Below are 24,786 nucleotides of genomic sequence, written 5' to 3' on the forward strand. Positions count from 1 at the left end.
TCTGGCAACATTAAAAGATTGTGTCAATTCATTTTTAGACACTTTCAAAACTAGGTCCACGTTGCACATTCAGTTCAGTCTCTGTACCTTATTGTGGGTTCATTGAATCGCACTGCTAAACGGACGAGAAACAGTCTCGCGGTGCGGTCTGATTGGCCGAGCGGCTTGAAACGAACCAATCAAACTCTGATGCGATGAATCGCGCACCGTTGGAGTAGGCGTGGTCACGAAAAACATCGGATGGCGAGAGCCAATCAGAGATGCAAGAGATCAGCCAAGGCCATCGTCAGATGTTGACGCAGAGAAAACAGGAACGACCGAAAGAATAGTGAAGGAGTGAATGAGCACGCTGCGTGGAGGAAAAGTGTCTCTCGCAACCAGATCTCAGCTGTCAACACACTGAAACGGCTTGTGAGAGAAGAATACTCTTTCTTCTGAATCACTTCATACACTGGTAAGCACCCTTTGTGACGTTCGGTTTATTAGTAACGTTACTAAGTAAAGAGTGAAATCAAAACAGTCTCTATTTGAGTACGTTGCTCTTTGGTTGTATGTAATTAATGTATAGTGTCATTAATGTTTGCGAACCGTGACGTAGTTTCTGTAAATATGTTGTCACGAATTGTTCTTTTAATTATGAAATCAATCGCTCGTGACATCTCTTTCACGGAGACAGGCTCTACCGGTCCGTCCAAACGATGTGATTGACTGACTGTTTCTGTTCACTTAAGACCTTTTCACGTATACGGAAGTGTAAGGTGCATGTTTACGCTTTGAATAACGAAACGCGGCAACAAAACGCAGAAATTAAATATTTTATTATAACATTTGCATTTCTTGGTGCTTTCCTGTTGTTTGTTTTGTTGAGGCAAGGCGTTTGTTATTATTCCGCATCTTTCACTATAAAACCGCTTTAGATTCCGTTTTTAAATGTGACGAACTACTAGACTCAACTCACGTTTAATGAAAGATGTACGTCATGGATATTAACATGAAAGCACTTTGGTGCTGTTTCTAAATAAACCAGCTCGATAAGGATGGAAGTCGGCCTGTATGACGTCATCACCCTGCGCTTCCTAAACTTTAGTGGCATATAAGGCTAATCGATTGTTGGGACCATCTTGTCATTTACAGCTGGTGATCTCATCTCAGTAGCATCATAGAAAGGAAACGGAAAGACTGAAGCTGTCGACGTGCCAGATACATGTGTTGCTTTCTTGCACTAGGTGTTATAAGATCGATATCTTAGTTTGGCCCCGCCCATCACAGCATGACTTCTGAAGTGATGGATTAAATACTGCTACTGTTATGGGAGTCAGGGAAACGCAGTCATAAATCAGCTGTTTCGCATTGTACCAGCTGCTCGTGTGTACTGTCCTGAGATCAGGGTTGTCTCATTGGTATGGCAGTAAGATCAATACTAAAGCACTAAGCAGTGCTCTCCATGATCGAAGAAATTAAATGACCATCCCTTGTTAGTGTTCACAAACCACCTTGTCCTTCCCAATCATTTGTCTTTTGCTGCTATATAGTTACCACTGTAACATTATAATGAATTATTATTCATTTTTAAAGTCTTTTAAAGCTTTTGTGGTTTTATTTTTTATGACATAAGTGATAAACCAAGATACGTTTAGTTTAACCCATATTATGTTTTGCAAGGAGTGGGATGCAAATGTAGATGTCTACACAGGCCATTAGTGTGATCGTGAACTGTTTAACTATCTCATTTGAAAGATCACCATCACACAAACTAAATGCTTTATGATGCATTTATTCTGCACTTTGAATATCTGTTTATTTTAGTAGATGATGTTCTATTATCTCTATTTATGTATTGCTGATTTCACAAGTCCAGTTATCTGTCTATTACAAGTCCAGTTATCTGTTGCATCAGTTTTACTTCCTACTGGCATGTAAGAGAATTGGAGCCTAACCAGTGACTCATCTTTTTTGTGTGAATGTTTCCTGTGATGCTAAAGACCAGTGATATATGAATGTGTGGTTACGGAGAATGAGAGTTTGACCGCAAGTCTCAACGTTATACATTTAATTTGAATAAAACAGTGCTAAGTGTAGAAAACATTTTTGTGCTCTAGTTTGTATTTACAGATCTCTGTGTGGGAGTGTTTTTTGAATGATTTTCTGGTTCTGCTGAACTGGATGCTCAAGTATTTCTTTCTTTCAGCAAACAGTTTTGAATGCCCCAAGTTCCAAAGGTGCTTGCCTTTATTAAAACAATGCAATATGCCTAAGTCTAAGAATGCTGGTGACAACACCCCACCTCTTATTATGTGGTTTGTTTTGCTGCCCTTTAAGTAACAGTCATATTATTGTAGCTTGATTAAACAAAAATCTATTTATAGAAAACTCAAAAAGACAGATTCTTTTTTTACAAAAGGAGTCATCTCACAAGGGTGGAGGAAGGGTTTGGGGTTGGCGCTGTCCTCTCTGTTCATTAGGTAATTGCTCAGGGCAAGAGGGTTTTCTCTAAGGGAATAGTCTGTACGTGTCCACACACCATTCCAGATACACTTTATGGAAAATGGGGGAAACACTAAGGCATCATTTTAGAAACTAATGAGTTTAAGCCTAGCCCTAGACTAACTTAAATGTTGTCAAAAACATCCTACACCGACACATCTTAAAATATATCAGTGTAGTTGTTGGAAACCTCCCCATAATGCTAATGTCTTACTTAAAGAAATAGTTCATCTATAAATTCTGTCATTTGTTTACTGTCTTGTCATTTCAAACATGGATGGCTTACTTTCTTCCGCAGAACACAAAGGAATATATTTAGATGAAAGTTGGTGACCGGGCAGCACTGGTCCCCATTCACTTCTTTTGCATGGACACAAAACCAATGCAAGTTAATGCTGGCCAGTTAACAACGTTCTTCAAAATATATTCTTTTGTGTTCAGGTTTATCTCTATTCTTTGAAGGCTGGTTTATAAGGCTGTTCAGTGACCCCTCTGACAGCCCAGTACTTCACTTGTATTGCACATCCCGACACGGTTCAGAGTGAGGCCTCAGCCTGTCAGTCACAAAAGCACCCATGTGCTGTATAGGAGCAGGTCTTGTTGATGGATATGAACACTTGCTATGCTTTTGTTCCTTCATACAGTTTGGGGGATTGTGTAAGTTTTATAAGTTTGCTTGAATAATTATATTCAGACGTGACCATTGCTGATCACGTGTGTCATTTATCAATCAGATTAGAAGAGTCATCGGCCTCTTGCAGAGCACAAAGTCTAGTGCTAATCAAATCACAGCACTGACCCTATTTTTAGCCGCCTTCCCTGATTCAAGAAACGGCAAGGAGACGAGGGGTAAACTAAAGGACAAATGTAATATAAGCAGAGGGAAAATGATTGGTTGTGGAGATTTGTAAACATTAATTCGCCAGTTAGCAGTAGTTCATTGATGTCTGTGCTAATACTAATGTCTTTAAACAAAAAAGAAAAAGACCGTAGAGCTTGACTACATGTTCTTTCATTTGAAGTTTTTATTGTTTATATAGCCCATATATCGCATTCCACCAATTTGCATTTTGAGAATATATCACCGGGTTGTCAATACATTTTTATGTGGCCTTTCGAGCTGTGAGACCGTCTGAATGTTTCAAGAATAGACAACATAAAACACGACTCCTATTTATTTTTAAGATTTTGCACACGCCTGAACAAATGTATCATGTTGTCCTGCATTCTTTCATCTGAGGTTTCATGTGGCCTACGGTAATAGAATGTCACTGTCTCTCTTTTTTTGCAGTGATTTGTATGATCTAGCACCATGTCAGCGAAAGCCATCTCAGAGCAGACGGGGAAGGAGCTCCTCTACAAGCACATTTGCACGACGGCCGCTGTACAGAACCGGTTCAGCTATGCCAATGTGACGACAGAAACCGACTGGCAGCGTCTGGCTCAGGATCATCCCTGGCTTCTGACAGAGGTAACAATGACAGTTCTAGAGCCAACCCTAAGTTATATTAATATATAAATGAATACAGGTAATCATATGGAGAGATATTGAGGGCAGAGAATGCATTACTGGCCGTTTAATTAAAGGGCGAAGGTGAGGACAGACACATTTCTCCAATGACAGTTCTGCTTCTGCTTTAAAGGCACTCTTAATCAACTTTATGGAGGAGGATATGGATATGACTCATCAGTCATCACTCACTCTCTCTCACAATTATTTTGCCATAAATCATTATTATAAGTCAGCCTTTATGCACTGGGTTTTGCCAATACTTAACAAATAAGAAGCTTGTCAACTTTGACAACACAGTATTTGCTTATTTAAAAACTACAGTTTTTTTCCCATTTCCTAAAAACATCTTTCTGATGGCAAGGATGCAAAATGGAAACCTTTTCACTAGTAATTCAAGACTCCGCTGTATTTGTAATTTATTTAGTTCTTTTTATGTTTTTTTATGTTTTGGAAAAGGGTGACTTTGACGATCATTACAGGAAAAACTGCAATAAGACCCAAGAGACCTAGTTAGTAAAAAGAGAACTAGTTAATAAATAGCCGGGAGTATTTTTGCAAATTTTAGATTCTACTGATGAATGAATAAGTGACTTCAAACTTTAGAAAACGTATGATTTGAGGAAGGCATTTAGTAAAATGAGCAACTCCTTAACTAAATCCTGTTTTCTGTATCTAATCTCCAATGTATATATATATATATATATATATGATCTAAATAAAAAAAACTGTTCATTTGTATCTTGAATTTTGTACACTACTTTGTTATAAAAGATAAAATTGTGTTGTTTATGTTTCCATCCAGAAATTGGTTGTAAAGCCCGATCAGCTGATCAAACGCAGGGGGAAGCTGGGATTGGTCGGTGTGAATCTGGATCTGAATGGTGTGAAGGAATGGCTTAAACCTCACTTTATGAAGGAGATTACGGTGAAGACACACACTCTTCTGTAGCCATATCTTTCTATTTTGCTGACATGATTGACACTGTTGAAATGAGTGAACACATTTATCTGGTGTAAGTGTATCGAGTGTTTGTGTGTGTACAATTCATCCATTCATCTAATACTCCTGTACACATTTGTCGCCTCCGGGCATAAACACATTTAACAAGATATTGCTGAGAGAGAAAAATGCAACCAGACTTCTGACCTCCTGAGACCTAGCTGGCAAAATAAGATTGCATTGTTCCATTAAAGGCTTAGTTATTGTGACACATTATTCTTCTGTTGTTATTTTTATTTATTTATATTTTTCCTGCAGGCCCTCCACCACATTAATGCTTCACCTTGTCATTATTCTCTGTTTTTCTGTTCCGCCCAGAAATGTCACCTCGCCTTCTCTTTACTTGATTTCTGTCATCTGGCCTTTTGGCCCACTGTTGTGACTCTACCACAAATGAGATTGCTGTATATGTGTGTGTATTTGATTGTGGCGACGCTTGTAAAATCTTTGATATTCTTAGAGGGTTCCTGAGCAGCGCGAGGGGCAACACAAAGATTTTTCACTGGCTGAACATTTTCCATCCTCTAGCCTCCTTTTCTTATGTCTCTTATATAATTCTGCTTTTCATTGTGTGTTTCTCATTAAAAGCTTCTAGACTGAAGGCAGTTTCTAAAGTTTTGCTCTTAAGGACATCATACAGTACAAACACAACAAACAAGCTTTTAAAACCTCTGTCTGTCTCTCGCAGGTGGGGAATGCTAAAGGCATTCTGAAGAATTTCCTGATTGAGCCATTTGTTCCCCATAAGCAAGTGAGTATAAATGTGTATAAAACAAACTCTATTGTTCAGTCAATAGACATATAACCTCAGAAGAAGGTTAAATGTTAGTGCTCTCTTCAGGAGAAATACATTGCTTATTATTAAGATGATTTTAATCTTTTTATTATGGTATTGTTAATCAGAAAAGTGTATCGTTTTGTTTCGTATAGTTTTCATTACTGAACAGAAAAGTAACTCTGAATGAACACATGTCTTGGCAGGAAGAGGAGTTTTATGTGTGCATCTATGCCACACGTGAGGGCGATTACATGCTTTTCCATCACGAGGGGGGTGTGGATGTGGGAGATGTGGACTCCAAGGCCCTGAAACTCCTGGTGGGAGTCGATGAGAAAATCAGCCCTGATGCAGTAAAGAGTGAACTCCTCAAACACGTTCCCGCAGACAAGAAAGAGTGAGTGAGAAGAATCAGACTGAGATTTGACGAAACCGTGGTAGTGTTGCGTGTTATTATGAGCTAATACTGTATACCTGATGTTTCTGTATGAATGCTGCCAACTTCTCAGAGTAACATAAACTTACCGACCATTCGAAAAGGAGTGTACATGTAAAAGTTTGTATGTCAGATTATATGAAGGTGACAAAGCCTGTCAAATAATTTGGTCTTGGTGTATGTAAGAATAGGAATCGTAAAGACATTAATTATGCAGTTTTATATTCTGATGGCACTTAATTCTATTTCCATAAAGATCTTTAACACATTAGTAACAGAATTTATCTCGGTTTATATAAACCTGTAGATGACCATACAATTTTCACTGGCATGTTAAACTCATAATACATAAAACAGCTGTGTTCATTTTGAGGCAGCCATGACTTGTAAATCACTTTGTGACTCAGTTAAAAGAGTCATATGTTTGAGAATCATTCTTTGGGTGTGTTGTATTTGCAGTGTTTTTTAAGCTTGTAAGAAGTAGTCTTTGTGTTATAGTCTTCTTTCAACGTGTAAAGTTAATAGCAGAGGTCAAGAGAGAGATAGACAATCAAGATCGACGCTCTTAGTTATGCATTTTGCTGGAAGCATGCAGCTAAAGGCTCTTTGGTCCATTACACTAATGAAATCTTTTCTCTTTCTCTCTCTCCACCCACTACATCATTCAGATCACGCATGTAAAATCTGTCTTTTTGACGAGACACACACACACACACACACACACTGTCTTTGCTGACATTGAGATTGACTGGGAGATTGTTTGGCAGCACATTGTGGCCAGTATTTCTCTCTCCTCTCTCATTTCATACCTTCCCTCTTGTCTTTTGTATTTCATTTTCTTAGTCAGACACACACACATCATCAGAAAGTGTGGAAAAACAGCACAAGATAAATGTTTGCTTGTGAGTAGATTTACTGATTCACTGTCCTCCCACAAGTCGAAGCTGTCAGACTGATTCACTGGAGACTGCTTGTATTTTCTTGTGGGTAATTGGTGTGCTCTGGACTGTGAGCCATCACTATTTATTTTTTATTTTATGGCACGGATGACAGATGATGTGCTCTCACTCTCTCCTCCTTTCCGTCTCTCTGTTTTCCCTCAGTGCACCAGGAGTTGAAACTTGAACCGTGACAGATTCTGCTGCTAAATTCAATGTCATTACCGCACAGCCTATTTAACCTGCAGTCCAGTTGTCGATACCAGTTTTATTGATTTAGTTTGTTTGGTTTAATTTCACCCCACCATCACCTTCTGGGTGTGTGCAGACAGTGACGATCTTGCATGACAGGATTATTTAGCTTGTTTGGTATTGTGGAATGTGGTTTTGTCAGTCTAATAATAACTTATAGCCTTGGTAAAGCAATTTATAATAGCACACTATAAAAATATGCATTGTCATTGTATTTCGTAATGCATTTATACTAATAATATAACAAAGAAAACACACAGTTTTTCTAAACAAAAAACCTTCATATATTGATTGTGACAATATGCAGCTCAAAGTGTTTGTTCTCTTCAGGGTGTTGTCTAGTTTCCTGGTGGGCTTGTTTAACCTGTACGAAGACTTGTATTTTACGTACTTGGAAATCAACCCTCTTGGTAAGTTTCAAAACCAGCCCATCCCACCTCAGCTTTTATGTGGTAGTTTTAGATTCACCAAAACTTTTGACTCACTTCTTTTCACGGCACGGGGGAATTTTGACAAATGGTTAAGCCCATACATGTTTTACTCTCTTATTAGACTTGATGAAATGATTTTCCAGGATTTAGTAGCTCAAGGGTTTGTTTTCTGTATTATATAGTGTATAATTAAAATCTTGGCTCAAATTCAACTAGATGTTAGATATACTAATGCTTTTTTGAGGGAATTAATATTATAAGTGTTGCATTATTAAAGTATTAGTTTACCCAAACAAATCTATCGTAATTTACTTTGCCTCATACCATCCCAGATGTATATTACATTTCTTCAGTTAAACACTATTTTCTTTATTGCATAGAAATGATCTGTCCCAAGAAAGCTCATTCTGTACATATCTCACAATAGTGAAAACTCAAGTGTGTTAATAACTGTATTTTAAAGCAAAACCTTTTCAGGTATAAAAGGTATTTTGATATTTCCATAAATTGAAACCATAACAAGTATCACATTCTATTATGATGGCTCGTTGATCACTTCATATGTTATCTTTTGTAACTGTATAATATATCAAATATGTCAGATTTGAAATACTTTAATAATGCTGTTTATTATGAACGTATGTGATTTTTGGACCTTCAACATTTTGGGACCTAAAAAGTGAATAGGATATAAAGTGACAAGTGAAACAGTTGATTAAAAACTGAAAAATGCAAATCTTGCATCTGGGATGGCATGAAGATGAGTTAATAATGAAATAATCTATTTTTGTTTACTATTTCCTTTCGGATTTCTAATGAATGAACATGATTTCACATGCTTTTTGATGGTGGCAGGAAGTGTTTCACATGACACTAATTAAAAGTCTCTGTGTGCTCTACAGCATCTGCTTCTGTGTCAACTGTGTTTCGAACTATTTTCTGCAAACACGTTCACAAACCTCTTGCTAGGTGATCCCAGTGTGAACATTCAGAATCCTTGCAATGTATTTGCATTGTATTGTAAAAATAAGGCCCGTTTACTATATCCCCAATGGAAACTGTGTCTTTCATACCTTATTGCGTGGATAATAAATATTATTATATCAACTATTTTATAAAAGCGTTAAAGGAAGTTTTCATGTTGTGTTTAAAAACATTCCTCAACCATAGCCTGATCCCATGTTGTTCTGTGGCATATTGCTTTATTCTGTAGTATGAACATGTGATCTTTTTTCCTTTAGTGGTCACTAAGGATGGTGTGTATGTGCTGGACATGGCTGCTAAAATCGATGCTACCGCTGATTACTTATGTAAGGCCAAATGGGGTGAAGTGGAGTTTCCTCCTCCCTTTGGCAGAGAAGCTTATCCGGAGGTAAATGGACCAATCAATATCTCGCACATAAAGACTCACGTTGTTTTGTACATTTACAGTACAGAAATAGTCTTGCTAATGTAACCGGGTTCTACTCGAACTGGGTCGGTCGGGCATGGGATTCAGTTGCTTTAACAAGGAGGCTAAAGACCATGGCCTCTAGCGTCTGTTGCTAGAGGACCTCTTGAGGTCGGGGAGAGAGGTTAACACACTGCACAGCTCTCCTCCGTTAAACTAATGCATGCCAAGGCTAATTTTCTTTCTTAAAAGAATATATGTCCTCTGTTTTTGTTTTCTTTTTGCTGACTCATCAGAGGAAGCCTGTGTCTGATTCTGCGGTGTTGGCTTACTTGCTTTTCCCCTTCAAAAGTTTGATTCCTTTTTGATTCATTGTTGACATTGTGTATCGTGTGTGGTTTGAACAGCATGGTGGATTTTTGTCTTCCTTAATGTATGATAGTAAATATATTTTGTTACCACCTTTTAGGAGGCGTACATAGCGGATTTGGATGCTAAGAGCGGTGCCAGCCTCAAACTCACTCTCCTCAATCCACGTGGAAGAATCTGGACCATGGTAGCAGGGGGCGGGGCTTCTGTCGTGTACAGGTACCAATCAGCATTCTCTAGGTTGCATATGAAGTGTTAAAATGAAGACTAAACAATACACTGAGAGGTTTATGGAGCTTAGCATATACTAAATCTTAAAGAAGCCATTAAAAAGCAAACTGTTTGACTTTATGGGCTGTGAGATGAAGCAGATTCTTGTTTAAGTCATAGTCCCTGTGACGGCGTTACCCATCCCTCCCCGATGACTGTTATCTACCACTACTGCGATCTGTCTGTCTCTATATCTCCTTCTGGATGGAGGGAGGAGATGGAGCGAGAGAAAACATTGGGAGGCTAATTAGAATGTGTGTGCATGTGGTGCATTCCTTAGAGAGTAATAAAAGGAATCCAGAAGTCCAACATTTTTCTCTTTGATGCACATACTGTAAACACAAATCAAACAGATTTTAGATTTAATTAATCATTAGCTTTTCTCTGCTCTATACAATTTCATTGGTATTTTATAGTCATACACTTTCCTGGTGGAATGTAGCTGATGGAAGGTTCACACAAATCTAAGATTTTAAGAAATGTTACAAATGTAATTTTTTTTCCTGGAACCGTTTTAAATCAATAAAATCAAGTATAATTTTAAAGTCAAAGCAATATTTACAAATACAGTTGGTATAAATATAATATAATTATAGTAGTAGCCCAGCAGTTTAACATTGAATTCCATGGATTATTATTCTTTCATAGTGACACAATCTGTGATCTGGGCGGAGTCAATGAACTGGCCAACTACGGCGAGTATTCAGGTGCTCCTAGTGAACAGCAGACCTACGACTATGCCAAAACCATCCTGTCACTCATGACCCGTGAGAAACACCCTGATGGTACGTGGAATAACTTTTTTCCGTACCTCTATGCCTATATGTACTGTATGATGATTCTGATGTGTTGTTTTTTTCTGTGTAGGTAAAGTTCTGATCATTGGAGGGAGCATCGCTAACTTCACTAATGTTGCAGCAACATTCAAGGTTGGAGTCAGGCAGTTTGACATGTCCATCTTTGTTCGATATCTGCATTGGCATTTGTTTGGTAACAGTTCTGTTGTGTGTTTGTGATGCTATTTCTTATTAGGGTATCGTCAGGGCCATCAAAGATTATCAGGATCCACTGAAAGAGCATGAGGTGACTATATTTGTCCGACGCGGTGGTCCGAACTACCAGGAAGGTTTGAGAGTCATGGGGGAAGTTGGTGAGTGTGTGCACATTCATGTATGAGAAATCAAATCCTTGACAAATAATTCTCTAATGTATGTTTTTTTTCATGGGCAGGAAAGACCACCGGTATTCCTATACACGTCTTTGGCACTGAGACCCACATGACCGCTATTGTTGGAATGGCGCTAGGTCAACGGCCAATCGATACACAACCTCGTGCTGCTGCCCACACGGCCAACTTCCTGCTCAACTCGAGTGCTGGCACCACTGTGAGTCATTGTGTGTGTTTGATATTCTGAGTGCGCTTTCATTAAACCACTCATAGCCTTAAGCTTACATTATAAGAGATGACCCAGAATGTCTGGTGAGTCCTTTGCCATAGTGTGTAGAGATCAGGTCATAAAGTTATGATCTTGTTGACAGATCATAAATAATATTTGCCTGCAAAATGCTCAGGTAAGACATATTCTGGTTAATATAATATTTAATGTAACATAATGTTAATCTCTAAAGTCAGCTCTCGGATTGATCTATTTTGTGTCTTAACTTTTCTCACTTTCTCTCTTGATTTCTTTTGATCTCATCCTTTCAGACTCCCGCATCCAGCAGATCCGCCTCTTTTTCTGAGGCCAAGCCTGGAGCAGAAGGCTCATCAGCTCAAAAAGACAAAGCAGGACTTCCACCAGGTACACAACATATTATAAAATTACTGGAAGAGTTGATTTCCGTTCTATGGGGGGCCCCCTGCAGGCCAATGATGGCAGTGGAGCTACAATCAAAACAAAATCACTTTGTTATACTGTAAAAAAAAGATATTTAGTAATGTTTTATCACCTTAATGTTCTTCTATCTTTCATTTGGACCATCTAGCCAAAAGCACTCTGTTCAGTAACCACACCAAGTCCATAGTGTGGGGGATGCAGACACGGGCGGTGCAAGGCATGCTGGACTTCGATTACGTGTGCTCACGAGAGGAGCCATCTGTGGCAGCTATGGTTTACCCCTTTACGTGAGTCATTTTAGTTGTTTGATCAGGAGCCACTGGATACTATGAACATGTACAGTATACTATGAACTACGTACTGTATACTATATTAACAATGCGTATCTATTCAATCAGAGGAGACCACAAGCAGAAGTTTTACTGGGGTCATAAGGAGATCTTGGTGCCAGTCTATAAGAACATGTCTGACGCCATGAAGAAACATCCAGAGGTGGACGTGCTCATCAACTTCGCCTCTCTCCGCTCTGCCTATGACAGCACCTTGGAGACCATGCAGTTCCCACAGGTCTGAGATCAGTCATGGAGGACGCTTGTATACCTTCACCATGCATTAATCTTCAGAACCCAAAGTTGTCTGTTGATCAATTGCGATGATGTAATTGTGTTTTTTTTCATACAGATCCACACCATAGCCATCATAGCTGAGGGTATCCCAGAGGCTTTGACTCGCAAGATCATCAAAACAGCTGATGAGAAGGGAGTCACCATCATTGGTCCTGCCACGGTATGTGTGTGTTTATTGACTAGGATGATATAGCGAATGAGTGATGGGAAATGCCCTGCATCTGTAACTTCAATGTTTGTGTTCATGTAGGTTGGCGGTATTAAACCAGGCTGTTTTAAGATTGGTAATACTGGAGGAATGCTGGATAACATCCTGGCATCTAAGCTGTACAGGCCAGGCAGCGTGGCCTACGTCTCTCGCTCTGGTGGAATGTCCAATGAGCTCAACAACATCATATCACGTACTACGGATGGAGTGTATGAAGGAGTCGCCATAGGAGGAGACAGGTGTGTGTTAAAAACCAAAGATGTTGATTTATTACATTTCAGTGATACATTTATACACACAATGTATATATAATATTATAAACATATAGGAATTTTTTATGATGTCTATCCAGTGCTTTTTCATGTAATCAAATTTTAAACTTATTTTAAATCTAAATGTGCTTTGTGTAGGTATCCAGGCTCTGTGTTCATGGATCACGTATTAAGGTATCAGGACACACCTGGAGTGAAGATGATAGTTGTTCTTGGAGAGGTGCGTAAAGTCCCTTAATCTTTTCTCTGTCCGGATAAAATTTCCAAGCATGATTTTTCTGAAGTTTCTGCCACATGCATAAATGTAGCCTCTCAGTTAATCTTCTATTTAATGGTAGATTGGAGGAACCGAGGAGTACAAGATATGTAATAGCATTAAAGAGGGCAGGATCACCAAACCTGTGGTCTGCTGGTGCATCGGGACCTGTGCCACCCTTTTCTCATCTGAGGTGTGTCTCACTTTCTAATAACACCTTAATTTGTTTAGACAAGTAAATACGTTTAGCCTTCTGATCACTACGAGGCACCAAATTGTTTTTTTATATGTACTTAACTTTCCAGTTTTTAGCTTTGTTAAAATGTAGTTCATTTTATGATGTTAGCGTCAGTGCTGTTCCTACTTGTATATGTAGCTTTGTGTGCTGCACTTATTGTTGACTCCTAATTTCAAATGTAAACTGCTGTTATTTTTGTATAAATGTTAGTGAAGGTGAGTTTGTGCTTTTAGGTTCAATTTGGCCATGCTGGAGCTTGTGCTAACCAGGCGTCCGAGACTGCAGTGGCCAAGAACATAGCACTAGAAGAGGCAGGAGCTTTTGTGCCAAGGAGCTTTGATGAGCTGGGCGATGTCATCAAGTATGTGAATGATACAGACTGTGGCTTTGTTTGTGTTCCTGAATTAACCAACATCATGTGGATTTTATAACCACATGTGTGTCTATCCTGTAGATCCGTGTATGATAATCTGGTGGCCAAGGGTGTGATCGTGCCTGCTAAAGAGTTGCCGCCCCCTACAGTGCCGATGGATTACTCCTGGGCTCGTGTGAGTATAGAACATCATGAGTGTGGAAGACATCTTCGGTTTGCAAGATTCTGGCTTGTGCCTAAACATTATCTGCATCATCATTTGTCTGCAGGAGCTGGGTCTGATCCGTAAACCAGCATCCTTCATGACCAGTATCTGTGATGAAAGAGGACAGGAACTCATCTACGCAGGCATGCCCATTACTGAAGTCTTTAAATCTGAGATTGGGCTTGGTGGAACTCTCGGCCTGCTCTGGTTCCAGAGGAGGTGTGTGTTCATTTATTGGGTGACTCAACCTAACAATGCTTCCACTCGACAGCATAATATCGATTTTTTTTTAGGAAATAATCAAACACTGTGGTAATATTAACAAGCTGTTATTAATACTTTTCATGGGTTAAATATTTGACCAGTATTATGTAAATATATTTATATTTTAATAATTCTAATAATGATGTAGTCATGTACATAACAATGGAAATCTTTTTTCAAACAACAGAAACTTCATTATCTTTATGCAAAATACAAGACCCAGACATGCTTTTGATATGAGATTACCAATTTATTACACCTCTTATTCTTGAGTCTTTTTATATATGTTCATGTGTGTGTTTGTAGGCTGCCGCGCTATGCATGTCAGTTCATTGAGATGTGTCTGATGGTGACTGCCGATCACGGCCCTGCTGTCTCTGGAGCTCATAACACAATAGTGTGTGCTCGTGCGGGTAAAGACTTGATCTCCAGCCTTACCTCGGGACTCCTCACAATCGTAAGATTACTACATACTCATGGACTAACAGTGTTAACATCAGAAGAGCGTCAATGAAAATCACTGTATCTGTGGCTTTGGGTTTTTTCTAGGGTGATCGTTTTGGAGGTGCCCTGGATGCAGCTGCTAAGCAGTTCAGCAAGGCGTTTGACAGTGGCATGTTACCGATGGAGTTTGTCAACAAAATGAAGAAAGACGGGAAACTCATTATGGGCATCGGACACCGAGTGAAATCTGTAAGTGGATAATCGCACCTCCGTTAAAGCTGGTGGGATTCATCTTACATCTTTCAAGACGATAATTTGACATGTTTTGCAATGTTGGTTTAATAGTTTTACCATCTGATCTGATTTTCAGATCAATAATCCTGACATGCGAGTTCAGATCCTCAAAGACTTTGTGAAGCAGCATTTTCCTGCCACTCAGCTGCTGGATTATGCTTTGGCGGTCGAGAAGATCACCACCTCAAAGGTACAGTCTCCTCTATGTCTGTAGATCGGTGCATCAGGTACTACTGCACTACTACTGTAGTAAAATGTCTACGTCTGTATCTCAATCAGAAACCAAATCTCATCCTGAATGTGGATGGTTTTATCGGAGTGGCTTTTGTGGATTTGTTGAGGAACTGTGGTGGCTTCACTCGGTCAGTAATACAGGGAAACATTCTTTTCGGACTTAAAACAAACATTATAAGAGAAATCCTTAACTTTCAATGCTAACAACTCTCGTGTTTCCTCTTCTGAAAAGCGATGAGGCGGATGAGTTTGTGGAGATCGGAGCACTGAATGGAATCTTTGTACTAGGCCGCAGCATGGGATTCATAGGTCTGTGTTTGTTCATTACAATTTATCTCTCAGACAGGTGTATGAATGAACAATTTAACCACTTCTCTTTGTCTGCAGGTCATTATTTAGACCAGAAGAGGTTGAAACAGGGTTTGTACCGCCATCCTTGGGACGATATTTCTTATGTTCTTCCGGAGCATATGACCATGTAATGATGAAAAGCCTTGCGGTTCATCTAACTTGGTGTCATAAAATGAAGTCACTCTGGAATTTGAATCATTTTACTTGTGTAAATGTCTACATGTAGTCCTGTGAATGTGTCAGAATGTTTGTTGTGTCTGAAAGTGTGGGAAACTGAATTACTGTCCTACTATAAACTGAAGCTTGCCAATAACATAAATTACCTAGCATCGATTTTCTCTTGCAAAGTCATTTAACTGTGAAATCGCTCTAATACATTCCACATCTCTGTAGTAAATGTCTCATGTATATTTAAAACACATACACAATTGAGTTGTCATGCTAGTGTGCCCACTTTGCAAGCTTTAAAATGAAACTAAATTAGATATTAAATGCCTAAAAAAGCCTTGTCTTTTACAGAGACATGTATGTAACCAAGTTATGAGTATAAGTATGTACACAATTTCATGACTTACAGAAACATATAACACTAAAGTAACCCAAGAGCCAGGCTATTTTGACTAATATTTGTGTGTATAGTGCCATTTACAATATTGCAATAATGACTTGCTTTGCAAAATAGCTAGCAACAGCTTATATGCAGTATAGATATATATCTATTTTTAGTGTATACAAAGTAGACACAAACTTTGGACATTAACGTATTTGTAAAAGTGCAGAGTGCCATGACGTTTAGCAATGTTTTCAGTCCATCTGCCATTTAACAATGCAGCACAGTTTTTAATTTGTTAGTTAAAACCAAAATTTGATTACTCTATTTATTTTCTTTTTTCACATTTTTATTTCACCCAAGCTCAGCTGGGATGACTACTACACTGAAGCCTATTGTATAAGTCATATTCATTAGTTGTGTACTGTTTCATGTAATCCATGGTAATAAAGGGATTCAATATTGGCGAACTCTTTAAATGTTGGCTTGATGTATGCAACAAAAACTTGCAGGGATGCAAAAAAAAAAACCCGTGGTGAAAAGGTGAGACGTGAGCGCACCTCAATGTATTTCAATGCGTCATACTGTGCAAAATAATCCATAAAACTGACTTAGGCTATAAAACAAGATCTGCAAAAACGAATGATTTCCGTATTATATATTGTGGCACACTGGCAGTGTTTATGAATCCACCCGTTTATGATTGAAAAAAAGTTATTGTACAACTGTTCGCGAGCTCATGTTGACAGCTTTTGTTGTGTGACGTCATCGTCGCCATTCTTGCGTCATCGCTTCACGCACACAAGTGTGTTGTTCATTCTGCGCTAAAGTTGACCATGAACGGATGATAACATCTAAAAATAATTGTATCCGTGTAAAAATGTCTTTTCAGTTACCAAATGTTTGATTATTACAATAATTTTGCAGTTATTTGTCAGTCAGTAGAAAGGAATTGCTTTAATTTGTGATTTATTTCTAAATACGATGCTACGCTGAAGCTTAAAGAAACTCTAATTGTATATAATTTCCCATATCTCTTATATGGGGTGACAAAGGCTTAATTTGGGATTCTGTTATTTTTTAATAGCTAGTACTTCTGAAAATAAATAAAGTAAAACAAGACCTTTATTCTTGGACTGTAGATTTGATAACAGACCTGTAGATGGCAGCTCCGACACAACAAAAACACGAATCGACCTTTGCACTTGTTGTACTATTTGATGTACTTGACTTTTTGTTGTCAGGGGAGGTTTAGAGATGACGTACTTTTGTGTGCCAAACCCGGAAGCGAGTAAGCATTTCGAAATAAGGTGTGTGGTAAACAACACCTCTTCATATTTTCACGTTTTATTCTATGATATAAAACACACCGATTATAACCTGCTTGGGATTTTTTTAAAGCCTTGTTGTGTCTTAAAAACAGCGGTTGCAAAAAGCGACTACTTCCTGCTCCACGACTACGACAAGACCTCAGATATTACGATTCACCATAGCGCCAAAAAAAGCAACATGGCGGCTGAAAGCTCTTGCAGAGAGCGATGCACGCTTTCCGCTCTGCGTATATTGGATATAATGTGCTGAAAATGACTGAAGTTAAAATGAATAAATAGATAAATGTACCAATAATCAAGTTAATAAGTAAATGTATGAAACAACAGAAATTACATTCTTACGTGAGCGTAAGACGTAAACTCTCGTGTGTCAAACGACACGATCGAATTCTGCTCTGAGCAGATTGGGTAGGAATGGATGCGTCTTAATCGTTCATTTATTCCATATCGCTTCATTTCTGCATTTACGTCTTTATTTAATTATTTACACGTTAATACGTCATTTCTTATCCTCCGTAGAAAACTACAATTTGTGAGTAAATTGGTTGTTGTAAGGATGGATGAGATATATTTTGATATATCTAATTAATTGTATAGAGAAGTTTTAATACAAATGCTCAGGGAAATGAAAAAATTCCACTCGGGTCCTAAATTGCCTCCCTGAATCGAAGTACATCCCTATGAATTTATGCAGCCTCTTCACTAGGATCCTCTATTAAAGCACATATTACATTTTTATCACTAAGATCGTCTCTGTGTGATGAAAATGTGTGCCATGAATGACTGTTTAAATGAATAAAAAGGTAGACCACTTTAAAAATGGGGAGGAGATAGCCTGAAGAAAACCTGCTCCCGATTCAAGTTCACAGGGTAAGTTACTGACTCTGAGTATAAATTACCTCTCTTTTGCAGCTAAAAGAAAAACAATCATAATATGCTAAATTGTATTCATTTAAAAATGAGGTAAGTGTATGATGGACTGACTGACTGTATGATGCATGTCATAAATGTTTTTTCATTCTAGCTTATAGACGGTTTTATCAGACACATGCGCCTGGCCCGAAGATAACCTCCAGTCTGTGTTTTGTTATAATATAACATATTATATTGAATTTATATGACTGTTTTATTGTAAATTTATTAAAATACTCAACAGTTATTGATTCTGTGGGTCTAACGAAGTTGAGTTTTGGCCACATAACGTTTGTTTATGTTTCTTGCCGCTGAAACCTCAATATGACACAGTTTATCATACACATTTACTAAAGAAATACATCGATGGCAGATGATAAGAAAATATGATATGTTCTTTATTACAAGCACGTATCCTTAATTTAAAACAGTTTTCCCCTTCGTCAAAAAATAATAAATTCATCATTCCAATCATATCATCAAACGTTGTCACATATTTACTTCACTCACACTCTTCTATCATTCCACAAATATACAAAATATATATACATTTATGTTCATAAATTATATCATGATTTCCATAAATATGCAAATTCAGCAATAGTTGCTGGTACTAAAAGTCCACAATCCAAGAAACTGGATTAAAAAAGAATTTGTTCATCTCCAGAGCTCAAACATTGTATCAATGTAAGTGGTTGCTATGAAATGCGATGTATCTAGACAGTTTTCAGGTTGCTCTCTTGCATGTGGTCTGCAGTCGATAGGAGCTGCTGCTGTAGAGCTTGGCTGCTCGTGCCTCAAAAGCATTGACCATCTGTTTGACCACCTCATCGAAAAATACTGTTGCTAACTGTGAGTGGAGCAGTGATTTGAACTCAAATGTCACCTGTAATGGAGAACACAGAATTATGGTAACATGAGCGTGAGCATGTTTCAATAAAACATTTTTTTAATCTAATATTTTGTGAAAAAAATCTAGATCTAAATTACAAAGTATTCAATTTTTTTGTTCAACAAGGGTTTTGTATTGGCAGTAACATTAAGTCTTTTTGATCCTTTTTTAATTTAGTGAGTCCATTAATCTCCCCAAATCCCAGTTGCCGGTCTCCATCTCTAATCCTGTGACATTTAGGTCGTGAAGTTCCATTCAGAACTATAAAAGGTTATCATGTCTGTCTCTAATACCGGCTATTTAAAGACCAGAAGATAGCTGCTAATCTGGTGTAATACCTTTGAACAGGGTATTAATCCCACATTTACATTTAGTCATTTAGCAGACGCTAAAATACAATAGGTGCTAAAACCAAGTTACTAGTTTCAACAAAAGCTAGAACAATACCTTTTGAGAGAAAGAGAGAGACAGAGTAGGAAGTTCAGGGTAACTACACATGTGAAGTGTACAAAAGGTTAACTGCTGGTTTATGACAGAACTTGCAAACTATTTGGGTTTTTGCTGTATGCAGTTCAAGTACTTACAAAGAACTCCACATTGCACGAGTCAGCTTGGCCTGCAGCACCAGGAGTGAATCTCCATAATGTCTCAAGGTGACTGAAGATCGTCCCGTCTGTGCACACCGCCTGAAACACATACACATTTTAAACAGAGGGCATAGACTTGATCAAAATGAAGCTTAATGTAAAAGCTTAGAACAAGCAAATATGACAAAATACACAATTTTATTTTTATTTCTGATTGATTTACAAACGTACTCTGACTTGGTGGTTCGGGATAACTGTGACCTCAGAGGTGTAGCGTTCCACTATTGGGGGGAATCCAATTTCAAGCTGAGCTCGCATGTCACCGTTTCTTCCCCTCGTGACCTTTGACTTCTTGCACCAAGGCACAAATTGCTGGTACTGGTCTACATTGGCTACAACGTTGTACATCTGCTCAGGTGAGTACCTGCTAGGACAATATTCATATGTTTATGATATTGTTAGATGAGAATATAATTGAGGTTGAGCCTTGTATTTTTCAGAAGTGTGTACATACCCAAGGGCACGGCCCTCCGAGTACTCCATCCTCCGTGTTATGAGAGGGGCTGATAAATTAATGAAGTTCCGGGTGGGCACCACCCGAGAAGATGCTGTGGGAGGAGGTAAGCTTGCTCGCCTTGTATCCATGATACCACAAGAGCTCAAATGTCTGAAGAAAACATACAAAAGTTTTGTTATTAACTTATCAATGGTAGAATAACTTTACATTATAACCACATTTATGACACACTTGTCTTCTAGTAAACGGTGAAGAATCGATCAATAGGTCTTGTCATTATATCATGTAGTATGGCACACTGCCAATCGGGCATGCGCGCGGGCACTGCCTTTTTCAAACGTAGAAGACTAGAACGCGATTTTTCTTAGGACTTTCGTAAACGAATAGTTTAGAAAAAACTCTATAAATAAAATGACTTGATGAAGTTTGTGTTCTAGTGAAGTCACAGCATCAGAGAGAGATTTAATACTCTGAAAGAAGTGAAGAAATGTGCGGCGTTGGCGCAGCTGCATTCTTCCCCGTCTCGTGACTTCTCACTGCCGTGTGAATGTTTTACGCCAGCATCAGCTTTTCTTCTTTTGTTTACTATTTACCACAGTTTACGACTACACACAAAACAACACAACAGTCATCATGGTACCGTCTGAATTATTTTAAATTAATTATCAAATTAGAAACCAAAAGTAAAAGTAGCCTAATTTAAATTTTAGATAAAGGAAAAATGTAACTCCCAATTACACCTAAATATGGCCCATTAAATTATCATCGCTAAACTAAACTACAAAACACAAACTTACTTCGAATGGGTCTACTGATGCGCTCATACCTGATAGTGGCATTAGGGTTTCTCCTCATAATACACGACTGTCCCTCCGACATCTCCAGCGCCCGGAGAAAAAGCGAAGTCGTCTTCTTTGCCATTTGTGTTCTTCCAAGATTGTATAAATTCCCAAAGCTTCCCCAAAAGTGATCTTTACACAGGTCAATGAGTGTAACCGGCGGCTCGGCTGTTACTGTGAACGATAGTAAGCGATTGCCTTCTAGAGCAGGACCTGATGTGACGCACTGCTTGAGGGGCGGGGTTTAGAGACCGGCTCCAGGGCAGGTGCCTCACCCTTTACATTAAAAGTTAGACGTCATGAGCAAAGGTTTCTCCAAAATATCTCATTGGGAACAGGGAAGTCATGTTATTTATGTTCTGAGAAGAGAAAGTGATCTAGCAACAACATTTAGGGCCTGTTGTAAGACTAAAGGTCTTCAACAAATCTCAAAAGTTATAAGTGCACCATCGCTTTTCTTTTTGCTCTGATACAAAACTGAATCCCCAGTGTGTTTATATTACCTGGTTTAGGACAGAACAGTATTGCAAAAGGCTTTAATGGGTTATAGGGAGAATTATTTGCTTCCGTTGTGTAATATCTAAAACTTCACAGCCATTTCACACTTTCAATGGTCAATATGGTCTGAATGGAGAAAATATCTCACAGTTCGATCATAGTCCATAATTCCTGATGAGTTGGAGGTGGGGTACACAGTATGCAGGGAGAGTAAAATTAGGACGGAGAATACATATAGTGCCTTATGGTCACAGTCAATGACACACCTGCCTAACTAGTTGGTTGGAGCTTGTGTTAAGTGGCTTAAATTGGTTGTGTGATTGTCCTTACAAAGTCTTGTAAGAGTTTATCCCATCGAACACTTCTGAGTAGTTAACTAAAACCAGACATACACATACTGTATCACGCAAATATATTTCAAACCTGGGACATCAGTTAGTTGCATTTGCCTCTCACAGTTTCCCAACATCAAGCACTCAGAAAAATGACCTTGCATTGGCATGTGTGCTCTGCCCTCACTGTTCTGTGGTTGTAGTAAACAAATGTGAAATACTGATGGTTTTGGCGGGTGAAGGGACATTCAGTCCACAGTCCTTGAGATTAAATTCTGTACAGAGTTCAATAATGAGTCATACTGTCTATATATGGTAGGTAAATACCACAGCTTTTATTTCTTTTTTATTTAACAAAAAAGTGTGTTTGATATCCAGTACACATCTTTCAGATTAAATTTCCATTTACTTTCAAATGTAATTGTTCTCCATGACACTTTATATCTTTGGATCAGTATTCGGATTAGGTGGAGAAAAGATGAGCTTGCTCATTGCCCTGATGTACTGCGAGCCATCCAATGACGAGAGTTTCAGATTGGTCATGGGTAACAGGGCTGTGTTAGTGTAATATCTGAGCAATGGAGTCTGTGCTTGGATTGCCTCCAGATACACCTAAAAACAGTACATAGTATTTATTATACATGGACAATATTTATAGTACTTAAATGAATATATGTGAGATAATAGCAAATAAGAGAAAAATGGTTAATGAAGAATAATGATAAATTAATTTATACAGTGGCCCCAAAACACTGGAAACTCGTTATAATTACAAAAATGACTTGCATATGTATAAATCTTCGTTCATTAAATTAACAAATAAAATTGTTTAAAATTCAAGGTATTTGGAAACATTCCTGTTGTCAAAATTGTTTAAAAGTTGCAACAATATATAGCAAAAATGTTCTGTATATGAAGTAGTCTGAAGGAGACAGAAAAGAACTACATCACTTATTTGCTTTGATACTTTGTTTATTTTAATCTATAATCTAGTTCTATTTTTTAATCTATAATCTTGTTCCGTTTTAGATTTACTAATCTGAAATACCGTTTTAAATAAATATATCTATATCTTCTGACATATAGGTATTGGAGTCTTTTAATATCATACACTCCAAGGTAATAGGACATGGTCTAATGCCAGTGTTAACTTGTAGTGTACCTGTATGATGTCATCAGTGTCCTGAGCAGCATCCTGGAACACAGACTGGCAGTGCTTCAGATACTCCTCGTACAGGCTGCGTGTGAATGAATCAATCTCAAGTCCGTCATCACTGAGCTCTGTTCTCTTCAGGTTCATGTAGAAGTCTGTGTTGACTGGTCCACATTCAATGAGGCTCACACTGCATAAATGGACATGTTTAGTAGGACTTTAAAGAGGGCAAAAAATAAATACAAAATGCCACAAGCTGTGTACTCGCACACATAAAAACACTCACTGAATATTGAAATGTTGAAGCAGAATGGCCAGGCTCTCACAAGCGCCCTCTACTGCAAATTTACTAGCACAGTAGACATCATTGAATGGCAAACCTGAGTATGTAGATAATATAGGTCAGCATAACTGTAGCTCCAAGCCCAAAGCGCAAACCACTAAACTAACACAATAACAATGCACAGTATTTCTTATAAACTTATATATTTAAAAAAATGTGTCTGCATGTCCTAAAACATTAAAAACGTGTCTGTTCTCACGTACCATGTAGTCCTCCCATGCTACCAGTCACAAGGATTCTCCCATGTCTTCTTCTTTTCATGTCTGGTAAGAAGGTTTGTATGGTGCGAATGGTGCCCAGCAGGTTGACCTCCAGGACTCCACGTATAGTGTCTATTGAGTGGGTCTCCAGGGGTCCCATCAAACCTACACCTGCATTGCAAACTGTTAAATAAAGTGTACTGTTAAATAAATTAAACGGAAATGTTTCATCAAATAGTTGGGTCAGAATGTCTGGGTGTATGACATGGGTTACAGTAACATGAGTTTGAATGTCTATTCTAATGTCTGTTCTGATGTTTACATTCTGTATCTTGTTTTACCCAATACGTCGATTCTGTCCTCTGTAACTTTCTTCTTAGCATCAAGGATGGACTGCTGATCTGTCACATCCATCTGTAGTATGACCATAGTGTCTTTATGAAGTCCTCTCACAGTCTCCAACAGACGCAGCTTTTTGTCCAGGTTCCGCATGGTAGCATAGACTAAATTATATAAAAGATCATAGAATAATATAAATACTTAAGTATAGTATATGATTGAACATACTTTCCAAATTCAAAGTTTTCAGAAATACATGTAATTCAAATATATGCTAAACCTTTCTGTTGTATCAATTACCTTTGTATTCTTTGGAAGGATTAGATGCGAGGTGCACGGCAAGGCTGAGTCCAATACCTGAGGAGCACCCAGTTATGAGAACTACTTTTTGCTCCATTGGGTCTGTAAAGCAACAGTCCTCAACCCTGAAGAGATTTGTGCTGTGTTTCTGCTTTAGAGTTAAAAGCTATGTAGTCCCAACTTGCTGTGTCTCAGACTTAAATTGATGTTTTAGCCTTTTTCATTATCACAAGGCCAGCTAGAGGTAAACATTTTGGTTTCACACAGATTTTTACTCTGCAGGTGCGGCTTCAACAAAGTGGAATGCACACGGTACTTATTTTTCAAGTAAATATTAACCATTATATGACAGAAATGCTGGATAGAATAATTTATTTTATTTGAAATATAATAGAGAAAATCAATTTTAAAAGAAAAATTGTTGAAAGTTGAAGATAAGGTGGCAGACTGTTGCACTGCCGACATAATGTCCCTTACAGTTTAACAGGAAAGAACAACATATTAATGGATACATAAACTGTGACATTACTGT

General features: G+C 38.2%; 3 protein-coding genes across 4 annotated transcripts; 1 reads left to right on the forward strand and 2 right to left on the reverse strand.

The window, feature by feature from the left end:
• The first annotated feature begins 272 nt into the window (after positions 1-272).
• Positions 273-16,476, forward strand: aclya (ATP citrate lyase a). 2 transcript variants are annotated; one of them, XM_079456044.1, is made up of 29 exons: positions 302-454; positions 3,776-3,955; positions 4,800-4,922; positions 5,686-5,748; positions 5,979-6,169; positions 7,729-7,808; positions 9,071-9,201; positions 9,689-9,807; positions 10,507-10,643; positions 10,726-10,787; positions 10,891-11,008; positions 11,089-11,243; positions 11,398-11,430; positions 11,567-11,660; positions 11,845-11,983; positions 12,095-12,263; positions 12,378-12,482; positions 12,573-12,769; positions 12,941-13,022; positions 13,141-13,251; positions 13,530-13,657; positions 13,751-13,844; positions 13,939-14,093; positions 14,445-14,595; positions 14,688-14,831; positions 14,953-15,066; positions 15,156-15,238; positions 15,343-15,419; positions 15,498-16,476. In XM_079456044.1, the coding sequence occupies exons 2-29, from the start codon at positions 3,797-3,799 to the stop codon at positions 15,590-15,592; spliced, it is 3,309 nt and encodes a 1,102-aa protein (XP_079312170.1). In that variant the 5' UTR covers positions 302-454; positions 3,776-3,796; the 3' UTR covers positions 15,593-16,476. The 2 variants fall into 2 exon arrangements, with proteins under 2 accessions (XP_079312171.1, XP_079312170.1); XM_079456045.1 differs by lacking the exon at positions 11,398-11,430 and having other exon boundaries at positions 273-454.
• Positions 16,477-18,630: 2,154 nt separating this feature from the next.
• LOC306893747 (coenzyme Q-binding protein COQ10 homolog, mitochondrial) lies at positions 18,631-21,303 on the reverse strand. The gene is made up of 5 exons (XM_079455770.1): positions 21,077-21,303; positions 20,248-20,400; positions 19,965-20,157; positions 19,731-19,832; positions 18,631-19,140 (listed from the first exon to the last, which is right to left on the reverse strand). Exons 1-5 carry the CDS (start codon positions 21,169-21,171, stop codon positions 18,982-18,984), a joined length of 702 nt encoding a protein of 233 aa, XP_079311896.1. The 5' UTR covers positions 21,172-21,303; the 3' UTR covers positions 18,631-18,981.
• Positions 21,304-22,227: 924 nt separating this feature from the next.
• Positions 22,228-24,430, reverse strand: hsd17b1 (hydroxysteroid (17-beta) dehydrogenase 1). Its single transcript, XM_079456267.1, has 6 exons — positions 24,255-24,430; positions 23,957-24,118; positions 23,619-23,798; positions 23,359-23,452; positions 23,082-23,262; positions 22,228-22,531 (listed from the first exon to the last, which is right to left on the reverse strand). Exons 1-6 carry the CDS (start codon positions 24,349-24,351, stop codon positions 22,358-22,360), a joined length of 888 nt encoding a protein of 295 aa, XP_079312393.1. The 5' UTR covers positions 24,352-24,430; the 3' UTR covers positions 22,228-22,357.
• Between the last annotated feature and the right edge of the window lie 356 nt (positions 24,431-24,786).

The sequence above is a fragment of the Barbatula barbatula genome (genome assembly GCF_947034865.1).
Source record: "Barbatula barbatula genome assembly, chromosome: 5".
NCBI lineage: Eukaryota > Metazoa > Chordata > Actinopteri > Cypriniformes > Nemacheilidae > Barbatula > Barbatula barbatula.